General features: G+C 51.1%; 1 protein-coding gene across 4 annotated transcripts in view; it reads left to right on the forward strand.

The window, feature by feature from the left end:
* Positions 1-10699, forward strand: part of LOC111835029 (ETS-related transcription factor Elf-1-like) — a 37979-nt gene extending 27280 nt beyond the window's left edge. For 2 of the 4 annotated variants that reach the window (XM_023794921.2, XM_023794919.2), the window contains exons 2-9: positions 1580-1965; positions 4188-4359; positions 4499-4606; positions 4945-5103; positions 5444-5530; positions 6165-6357; positions 6448-6771; positions 7723-10699. In XM_023794921.2, coding sequence (XP_023650689.1) covers positions 1894-1965; positions 4188-4359; positions 4499-4606; positions 4945-5103; positions 5444-5530; positions 6165-6357; positions 6448-6771; positions 7723-8449 — 1842 coding nt within the window. In that variant the 5' untranslated portion in view covers positions 1580-1893 and the 3' untranslated portion in view covers positions 8450-10699. The remainder of the gene's footprint in view (positions 1-1579; positions 1966-4187; positions 4360-4498; positions 4607-4944; positions 5104-5443; positions 5531-6164; positions 6358-6447; positions 6772-7722) is intronic. The other 2 variants (XM_023794922.2, XM_023794920.2) reach the window with 1 other exon arrangement.
* Positions 10700-11110: the final 411 nt, after the last annotated feature.

An 11110-nucleotide genomic window follows, 5' to 3' on the forward strand; every position in this document is an offset into this window, starting at 1 on the left:
GAACTTCCCAAGCACACCCCACAGAACTGCCATTTCTCCAATGTGGTGAAAGTTTGTGATTTCAGCGTGGTCCATGTGATCAGAATGGTGAAGCCAAGTGTCCAATCACACCTGTATGTGCGATCATATGTTCGCTATTGGCTGAACAGGCAGAAGCGAGTGATTAGAGAGTTGTGACATGCTAGTCATCCACCCTCTGCAAATTCAGTCCCTGTGCTGTGTGTGCGCTTATAGGGACCTGATAGGGACCAAGTGCTATTAAATTTTCCTTATTTGGAGCTGGGAAATGAAAGGGAAAGGTCTTGTTTTTCTGCAGAAGAATGTCAATGTTCAACTTAAAACTGTGTGCTTTCTCAGAGCACAGGGCCAGAGGAAGCGCTTGTTTAGTGTAGTATGAATGGATGCACTTTATAGGCTGGTGTAGCAGAAGTATCAAGTGACAGGTGGGTGTCATACCAGCCATGTCCTCAGAGGGCTCTCCGTGTGCTTGGAGGAGATCAAGGTCCTTCAAATACAGCACTGGTTCAGGGAGAGGACCCAGAAGCAGGCGGAGAGTGTGGAGGAGGGCAGGGGCTGGGATCCGCATAGCTGCTCCAGATGTTTGTCCCTGGCCTCGGGGTCTGTGGGCATGGTGACGGCTCTCTGGGAATGGCCCAGCGTTGCGTAATGGAAGCGCGACCCACCCACTTCTCTTCTGGGAGGCCCTTCAAAAGCCGAAGCCCTCACGCTGCAGGGAAAAGGAAGCCGTAGATGTGCCTGGCTGGCCGCCCCCTCCATTCCATGCCCGGCTCCCGCCCAATCCCCCCCACCACCCGGCCACCAGCAAACCGCCCCCCCCCCCCGACACAGTCCAACCTGGAATGCAGGCTCGTTTGCAGAACAGCCATATCGGCGAAAAGGGCCGCACCCAGTTTCATGAAAAGCCAAGATGTACCCGTATGTCCCCCCTTTCATCTGCCACCCCCTTCACTCCCCCATCGGAGGAGGATCGTGCCGCCAACATAGTTATACCCTAACACCTCTTTGTTTAGGAACAACTTGAGGCGCAGATTAGCATTTTCCTCCAGTCCAGTACACCTTCAATCTATGCTGGGCCATTAGCCTGTTAGCCATGAACACCATGACTGGGAAAACCGGCCTCTGCCCTCTCTTCTTTCACCTTAACGTTGCGCGTTCAGGGACACGTGACTTGTTATTAGTAATCAGAAACGCATTAAAACCTGTGCTGTAATCACGCTTTTTTTCCCCTCTCTTTCTGAAATAAATGCTTGTGGCATGTTCTTTCAGATACATAAACAACTTTTTTTGTTATTTTGATGGAAAAAAGGGGTATAAAAATTGAAAGGGAGAGAGGGTGCTGTAAAATTTCCCATAACCATTGTGGCATTTGGGTATTTTGAGCACCAGAAGTAAGAGCAGTATAGCAAGGCTTGCGTCTGAGGCACTGTTTTTGTTGAGTGTGACTGGCACTCCCCCACAGAGTGGGTTTTTTCCCAGGGTTAATTCTCAGAATAAATCAGCCAAAGACACTCAACTAGGTGTTTTTCCTAAAAGCAACCTTTTCCATCTCCTTTCTCAGCAGGTTTGAAACACAGAGGAACTTCATGCTGAAGCCAGCGGCCTGACCTCACCAGTGACTCAGCACACCGACAGACTCCTCATCTTTCGGCTGTCGTGTAAAAAGTCGCCGACCCTCCAACATAAACGAGAAAAGCCTGACAGGTCCAGGGACTCGAAAAGGAACCAGGCTGCCCCATTGGTTCCCCTCTTTGTTTGGAAACTACCAAACCTTCACTGCTCTGTTCCTCTGTGACGGTTCCTGGTTCTGCTGAACACTCTTCGAGGGGGGAGGCCCTCTCTCTCTGCTTTTTTTTTTCCTACACCCTTTTCGCCATGACAACTGTAGTCCAGCACAATGACTTAGTTTTTGACTTTGCCAGCAACGGAATGGATGAAATCCACCAGGTACAGTTTGCCTTTTAAAAGTCGGATATTCTTTTTCTCCTTTACTTTTGTACTAAATTGGACATTGTTAGCCTTGATATACGTCCACGGTAAGAGCAGAGGCTGGACAGGCCTTCTGTAGAGGTTTAAACTCCTGGCTGCGATTACCGAAATGCTCCTGGGATTGGCTTGAATGTTCAACCGACTGGGGTGTTTGCTTCCCTTCACCAAGATTTTATGGGGGGGAGGGTGAGAGCTCAGGAAGAACCAGCCAGACAGGGTGTCGGTCTAGGAAAGCGCAAGCCGAGATGAGCGTGAATATGTTTGTGTTGGGTGCTTTTGTTCGCTGTTTGTTTTGTACATCTGCGTCTGCGTCCGTGAGCGCAGGTGCCTGCTCTGCACTCGCAGGCGCCTGCCGCCTCCATCCTGTACAGCCGGCTCGCGAGCGTGTTTCTGGCTGGACAGGTTGACGCCGTCCCTGCCCCGCCCCGCCCTTTGCTCGCCTTCACCTCCCTGGTCTAACCTGACAAACCTGTCACAGTTCGGGGAAGACGGCTCCCTGCATTTGAACAAAGCCTTTTGTTGGGATAAACTCATCGCGTTCCACTCGATCCTGTCCAGTGCCCACTCGTTTATTCGAGAGAGGATCGCACCCCTGAATGTCAGGCGTCCCAAAGCAGCTGTTAATTATAGATCCGATAGCTCATTGCATTGAGGTGCAAACCTGCTCCGTCTGATGGCTGTCATTTAGAAAAAGGTTCTTCTTTTTTTCCTGCGAGTGTCTTCAGGATGCAGAACCTCCACAGGATGGTCCGATAGTACAGAGAATTTTAGATGCTGAGTTTTTGAAGCCAGTACTTAACTCCACTGAAAAGACATGTAGCTCAGTCTCTGATCTTCTATTACGGGCCAGAAACAGGAGCTGATTGCCCTGCCTTCTCCACCAGCTCCTTTATACAGACCATCCCACGCTTTCTCCTGTATGACCGAGACTCTGGTTCTCTACGGTCTTATCTACATTTATCTGTACTTCCTAATATTTTCTGTGTCGGTTTATTGTTTTGTTTTGCATCTGAAGAGTTGGGCCAGGGGCTCCAGTGAGCAGGCAAAGAGGAACAGGGAGGTGCGTATGAGGGCCTGTTATTCTCAGAACCAGGACAGGGAACTAGGAGGTCCAAATTCCCCAAGATTATCTGTTGTTTCCCTAACGAAGATACCGTACAATAGAGCTCGCAGAACAGCTAACGAGAAAAACTACATCTCTCCCTGTCACGTTTACCATGTAATTATGTGAGGAATTCAGTGCTCCCCCCGAGGACACAGTCTTTATCGTGTTTGTATCACACACGGTTAATGCTAACCTTTATTCCATAAACGTACAACTGCTGAAAAGTTTTTTGCCCCCTTGCCATTATTGGCGAGAGGCAGTATGAGCCTAACACTGTGTTTCAGTGGAAGTATGTTATGAAGCAGGGGATGACGCAAGGATTTATACTAACGCGAGTATAGTAAGATGGCCTCTGCTGTGTGACTGTCTCAGGTTCTCGTCATTGCATGTTGCCCATCAGGTGGCTTGCCATTTTATGACTTCTGGAGCCCCATTCAAAAAGGCACTTTGCCCCCCCCTTTCCCCCCTCAGATGTTCAGATGTTTGAAAAACGAAGTAAATAGCTAGTGAGTAGAGTCGGACGATGGTAGCTCTAGATAGACCTTATTCAGGGCTGTGTGATAATTACTGAAGTAAATATCAGTATGTAAAGACAGTGTATTATCCGTGTTTATCAGCTGGGATCAGGTGATTAATTAAGTAACCAGAGCTGGCGTCTGCCCAACAAACTGGTGAAAATATATTAGATAAACTACACTGGTAAAGTTTATGCTGGCCCTCTAGGTTTGTCACCTAGGCAAAAGCAGCGAATATGCTGCCATCTTCTGGACATTGCCCACAACTGTCCCTTTTAACGTCGCGTAACTGCTGCATTGCGCGTCATTACACAACCAGCAGATGAATGGCAGCTGTTGGCTAATATGTGTTCATGTCAGAACGCTTTCAGTGATGCCGTGATGAACTTCAGTAACGTTTCCTGTGATGCTGATCATCTCGGAGGGTATGGGGCAGCAGGGCACTCAGGAGGCCCCTCTGAAGCGCTGAGTGTGACGGTGTGATTCCTGGTGGCCCTGGTGCCGCCGGCCTATAGCCCGGGGGCTCTGTTCCGTAATGCTGCTCTGGCTCCTCCCCCCAGCTGGATGACCCGTCCGTGTTCCCTGCGGTCATCGTGGAGCAGGTGCCCGCCACAGACCTCATGCAGGTGTACTCTGGGCTGGAGTCGGAAGAGGTGCCCAACGGCATCATCGCCGACCCTCCCCTGGACGTGGCCGAGGAGCAGATCATGCCTGGTGACGTCGTGCTGTCCGGTAAGGGGGCGGGGCTCTGGTTGGCCTCACTCTGATTGGTGACAGGGATCCCTCCAGCCAAGTATGAGGATACGCTTGCCGTAGATGCGAGGCAGACATTCTTAGGCGTGCTGATCGACCATCCTGTCTGTCCGCACAGCTCGACCTTCAGGCTCGGACCCTGGGGACAGCATGGAGACTGTGGAGGCAGCGGAAGCCCTGCTGAACATGGAGTCGCCCAACAACATCTTGGACGAGCAGCGCATGAGTAAGATCAGCAGCTGGGCGGGGTGTGGAGGGAGCAGCAGTTCGTATTTAGTCAGGGTACTGGTCAAGCTCCATGAGGACCCCCCCCAATCATAAGCGTAGTCCCCCCCCCCGCCCCCGACCCTGACTATTAATCCACAGATCTACCAGGGTGACGAACGGATATTAGGACATATGCATAGGATATACTGTAACCAAGAGATGGTCACATGGTAGCCAGGACTTCTGGCTGAATAAATATATGAAATATAATGCTGGAAAATAAATGCAAAAAAGAACAGCTTTTGATTACCATATGAGCAACAACGAATAATATCAATTTGTTTTGACACTGTCTAGTCAACACCTACAACAACCTTTTGGAACCTGAACTCAGCTACATATCACTGCGAGCAGAGCAGCTGTCTGGCAGCAACATAGACATGTCACTGGATGAGGAATCGTCGATGGATGAGACCCCACGCAAGAATCCCACCAAGCCACAAAAAAAGCACAAAGGTACATGCAGTCCCACCTCCACCAGCAGGGGGCAGTGTCATATCACCATCGGCAGATTTATTCTGGTCATGCAACACTCCCATTGTAGCCCTAATGTCTGTTTTTATCCTACACGTGTCCCTCCCTCCTATTCCAAGGCTGATCCATCTGTGAATTAGATTAAACGAAGAAAAATAAATATTTGTAGCCGCTTATTAGTATTGTATATGAAGTAAATGCCAAATCCTTATTTTACGTGTCATTTAGCGAACAGTGTTTGAATTAAATTTTAATTAAGTTTTGTTGACCCACTTTGAGAGCTAAACCAGGGCTCCCCCACCCCCCCGTCTTATCGCTCCAGCGGTTCGCAAACCCCGGGCAACACGCTCCTGCTCCCCTATCTCCACCCCCAGCCTGCCGCTGAAGAAGAGGAGCAAGGAGGGAAAAGGTGAGCTGGCATTCGGGGTCCGAGGGGGTGGGACTTGGTCGGCCTCCTCCATTCACCTCCTCCCTCGCCTCCTCTGCTGGGATAGAATAGGAAGCCGCTCTCTGTCCGGTGGGGCCGGTCTCAGGGTCAGGTAATTGATGGCGGGCCCTCGACGCGCTGTGCTTGCTGGGGACGCACAACTGATTGCTGGCTGCAGGGCCTGCTCCCCCTCCCCACGCCCTCCCTGGTCCTCGTTCGCCCCCCGCTCGTTGCAGGGGGGAGCGCTCCCTGCACCGTATCCATCACCCTGCCGCGGCAGCTGGGCCGCGCGTGGCCGCTGGCAGCGTTTCTGTTTTAACCACTTGCAGCCGGACTGCTTGCCCGGCTGTCAAAGAAGACGAATCTACTGCCAGAGCCACGTAGTCGCCCGTCAGCGGGCCGCGTGCGGCCGGGGGCTCGTCCGGCCGGCCAGATCGATTAGCTTGAGTTATGACGGCCAATGCTGTAATTGTACCTCAGTGTTATTTTCGTTTCTTAAATAAAACCTGTAATAGAGGATGACTTATGGTTGGTAGTTAAGTTTTTACAAGGTGTCCTAGTTGAGGGTATGAGAGTCATTAATAAGCAAGTATGTCTTCCCTCCCCCTCAACCCAGGCAACACCATCTACCTATGGGAGTTTCTGCTCGCCCTACTGCAAGACAAAAACACCTGCCCCAAGTACATCAAGTGGACGGAGAGGGAGAAGGGCATCTTTAAACTCGTGGACTCCAAGGCTGTGTCCAAACTCTGGGGGAAGCACAAGAATAAGCCAGACATGAACTATGAGACCATGGGAAGGGCTCTCAGGTAGGAATGTCTGCTGGCTTGTGTTACCCTTTAGCTTTACAGTGTTGGAAAGGGGCCACTATGACGGCGATGTCACCCACCTTCATGCAGGTATTACTACCAGAGGGGCATTCTGGCCAAGGTGGAGGGCCAGCGTCTGGTGTACCAGTTCAAGGAGATGCCGTCGGACCTGGTGGTGATCGACGACGAAGATGACCAATGTCTGGACTCCGCTCCCCCGTCGAGAGGCCTGTCCCGTGGGGCGTCCCGGTCTGGAAAGGGCTCGGCGCTCATGAAACCCGTGAAACGGGAAGCCAGCCCCGCCGTGGTGTACCCGGGCGTGGTGGAGAAGCCGTCCGGGCAGCTGCTCCAGGCGGTCCACATGCTGCCATCAGGCCAGTCCTTGGAGGGCCCCACTCCTTCACACACCATAAGGTGAGACGCCCATGGTCGTCCTTCCACGCCATGTGTCCCGCCTTCCGATTCATAGGGTGACCAGGGACAGGTTTGTTATAACTGGGGCCCCATTCAAAAATTCAACCCCGCCCCCTTAGGCATTTCAGGAACTAAATAAATAGCTAACAAATAGAGTCAGAGGATGGTAGCTAGCTAGCTGGTTAGCAGAACATGCTGATTCAGCATCTCCAAAATAATAATAATAAAAAAAAGGTATTTATTTAATATTTAGTGTAGTGACTGTTTGTGGCCAACAGGGGGCCTCACACGAATGTGTGGCTTGAATGGTGGTAAACACTGCCGCTGAGGGTGACACCAGCAGATGAATGTAGGAAATATGGAAACCATTGCAGGCATGTTTACGCATACACGTTCCTGTGAGGTGTGGTAATGACAGGCAAATAGCCCCATAAACTTATAAATCCTGCCGTTCCTCAGACTCACTGGACCTGGAAAGTCAGATGATAACCACCTACTCAAAGACATCCACCTCTGTTATTAAAGGCTGTCACAGTCTGCAGATAGAACAATAGTCTCTCGGTCTAGTGGTCTCTCTGCTAAAGTACTACGGCGGCTGTATTATGAAGCTAATCTTCCCTGAGCTTGAAGTAATTCTCAGTGCGTTTTTAGACGTCTCACTTATTTTTCCCTGGCTGGTGAGTAAATTGTAGTCTTCATGGTTTCCCTGCCTCAGACTAAGCTGGCACAGAGCTCAGCAGTCTGGCACAGGAGCTGTTTAGTGTTGTCCCGCGCTGTGCTTCCGTTATTGTCTGGGTTCATGACGCCACGCGGCTAATCTGGGAACTGGGCCAATGAGCTTGGCACAGGTCATTTGTAAATGGGATTTCATGGGGCAACATCATCAGCTGTGTTTCTCTGAGTTACAACTGATGCCCCCCCCCACCCCCATCTGTTTCCCCGCGGTCACAGAGCCCTGAACGGTCCCACCACGGTCCCTGTGGTCCTTACGTCGACGGCTCAGGGAGGGGGCACGGTCACCCTGCAGACAGTGCCGCTGACCACCATGCTCGCCAACAGCGACTCCAGCCACAGCTCCCCGCAGAGGGTCATCCTGCACACCGTGCCCTCCTCCACGGCCGGGGGCAAGGATGTGCTGACCTTCCAGACCGCCGGATTGACCGCGAGCGCCGCCAGCCTGTCCGACTGCCTCCAAACACAGCAGCTGCTGGTCACCGGCTTAAGTACCTCCAGTGGGGGGGTCATCAGCACCGCCGGCCAGTGCAACGGCCTCCCGCGCCTGGTCACCCTGAGCCCCGGAGGGCAGCCCGTGGTGACTCAGCAGCCTGGCACAGTAATCGCCACCGTGCTGAAGCCCGGCGAGCTCCGCGGTCTGCAGGTGAAGGAGGAGGCGCTGGACCCCCAGTATCTGCAGTCCCTGGTGAACAGCGACCCCGCAGCCTGCATCAGCTACGGGGAGCGGGAGGCCGAGTGCGGTCACAGGACGGTCATTATCAGCGGCGGCCAGGAGGGGGCGCTGAATGGACACTCTGAGCAGGGCGAGGGGCCGAGCAGCAGTCCGGGTGAGGGTCTGACTCCCGTGGTGGAGCTAGAGGAACTGGAGGAGACAAAGGTGCTGGATGTGTCAGAGGTACACCTCATCCCGGTTCAGGTAAAAACTGAGCCCGTGGAGACATAGAGGAACCCTGCAGCCCCATGGAGAGAGGACGCTTTTGGATGTGTACAAACAGGAAATCCATCCTCTAACAGCTTTAACTTTTAAGTGATCAGGTTGGCTCTCTCTCATAACAGGGGATTCAAGATTCATTGCTCAAAACTGTGAGCCAAGACTTGGCCCGGGACTTTTGTTTACTCAGAAAAAATGTGCCTAAATTTGAACAGCAAGGGATTACAATTTCTTTTTAATTTTTAATGCAATGCATGATGGAAGAATCCCCAAACCCTCAGGGCCCCCGTCGCTGAGCCCTGACACACTGCCCTACCTGGAAAACAGCCATCACAGAAGCAGGTACCGAGGACCCCACGCAATGTGTCAGCTGGACGTCCTGTTTCTGCCCGCACTGCTACACGGACAGCCTGCAGGCCCAGCTTCCTGACAGTAACCTAACAAGCACAAAGGCCGCTCTCAGATTAGTGTCACGGGGCTAGTGCATCCCATGCACGTTCGTCATCCAGCGGAAGGACAGTAAAAGAGTCTGTTTTTTTCCTGTCCCTCCCACTATGTCTGTCCTTGTGAGGTGGGAAATAAAAAGGCATTATGTAACCAGATGAAATTCAAAGAGACCAGAGCTAAACGTGGGGCAGACGAACTGCAGCAACGGTTGTAGTAAGACTCAAGAAGAGTATTTTCGATCGGAAAGGCTGCTGTGTTGTGGGGGAAAGAGACACGCAGACCTCAGCCATCCCTCGAACCCGACTCCCCCCAGGAAATCACTGCATCACAAATCCGTAGCTTCACTTCAGCTACTTGTGGCCTTATAGCTTTCAGTTGCCATGGAAATGGGCATTCCCCATGCTTCGAGACAATCCAGTAACAGCCATGTGTGTATATAGCTGCATACCATGTCAAGAGAAATTTTTGATAAAAAAGTGATATTTTCTGCTTTTGAAGTTATGTATGTAAGCCTTAAATTGTTTATATGGAAAAAAGAATGAAACCTAAAATATTAAACTATGCTATAGAGAAGAACATTTAGGCCAGAAATGTATTTATTTATTTTTAGAAATGCAAAAAGGCAGTTTTATCAAAATTTACGAATGCAGATGTGAGGGAATATATACAAAATATATTAACGTAAATGAGATTTGTTTGAACCTTAATGTTTGAACGTTTTTTAGCATTCCATGTAATATCAGCTGAGTTTTAAAATTTTCTTACTTTTTCGATAAGAATGGAAAATCCAGAGCTTTGTTTTTTGTGAACTTGGGTCATTTTTTTCTTTCCTATGCATCCTTTCTTCCTCTCGCATTCCCTGTAAATATCGACTGTGGTGTGTAATTATTTTACGTGTCCTGAACATGCTTTTGACCCTCCCCTCAGCTGCTGTGCAACCTCCCCGTCTCCCCCCCCCCATTTACCAGCCTTCCAGAGGTTCACCCCACTGAGTTGCTTAGGGGCCTCGTGCTGAACCTCATGTAATGACTGTTTGTGGCCAGCAGGGGATGGTTTGAGTGAGTTGGAGGAATTTAAGCTAAAAGCTGCTAAATCGAGAAGGGGATGGGGTGCATCTGCATGCCTGGCTCCGTGTGCAGCCCCCATCGCAGCTGGAGGTGTTTATCCGGTGTGTCAGCTGTTACGAGGAGCCTGTCGAGGCCGCGGCCGTTTTAATCGTAAGGATCTGTGGCAGGGCCCTCGTGTGTGAGTGAACCTGTATTGATCCAGATCTCAATTTGTGCTAAATTGGTGGCAGGGTCTGGAGTAGCCTTTGGAAACAACATCAGCAGTGACCTCACTCTTATTGCCAGCAGCACCTCGTGAGGGTGGGGGGTGGTGTGGGGGGGGGGGGGGGGGTGAGTCAGCACTGAGGAAAATGACTGGTTCTTTTGTTGACCGTCGAGCCTCATACATGTCTGGATAAGACGTGTAAATATCGACTTGCTGTCACATTTCATGCTATATTGGAATATGCTGTGGTCGTGGCCCGTATTGCAGACTGCCGTGTCAAACGTACGTTGCTTGGTAGCGAAAGCAAACGGGGAGGTGTGGGCTGTGGGGGAGGGGGGCAGTGCCTCGCAGCGCCCACGCCAGCACCACAAGATCCAGGCCGGGGCGGCTCGGCCCCCCTTTTCTGTCGCTGTGTTTTCATGCATTTCATTTTTCTTTCTTTTTTTTTGTTTTAATGTTTGGCCAAGCTTTCCTTCATAGAAACCATTTTTTTAAGAAAAAGCAAATGTAATAAATGTCTTTTGATCCAAAGCAAAGCAAAAACGGCTGCTGAGCATTTTATTCGCGCTGGAGCGAGGCGGCGACCATCCCTGCACCTTCCCCAGCTCTGCAGGCTGGTGGTTTACACCAAAAGACCCTTTGGTCCTTGTTCTTCCTTGCTGTGGTACCTCTTAAACTCCAGAACTCCAGCTGTGTAAATGGGGAGAAACTGTAAGCTGTTTAGATATGTGGGACACTGGTATCACCTCTGTGAGGTAAGCGTGCACTCACTGCATCCTGCAGTGTAGATCACAGTTGCGTTTGGTCTGCATCATTCACAGACCGTGAGCCTTTAGCCTTGGAGCGATTTCACGGCAACTGTGCAGCGCCTGTGGGACACTTGTGGTGGAGGTCCAACCCACCCTGGTGGCACAGGTTCATTGGTGGCATGCAAGGAGGGCAAAGTATGCTGGG

Source organism: Paramormyrops kingsleyae, chromosome 10 (assembly GCF_048594095.1).
Source record: "Paramormyrops kingsleyae isolate MSU_618 chromosome 10, PKINGS_0.4, whole genome shotgun sequence".
Taxonomy (NCBI): Eukaryota; Metazoa; Chordata; class Actinopteri; order Osteoglossiformes; family Mormyridae; genus Paramormyrops; species Paramormyrops kingsleyae.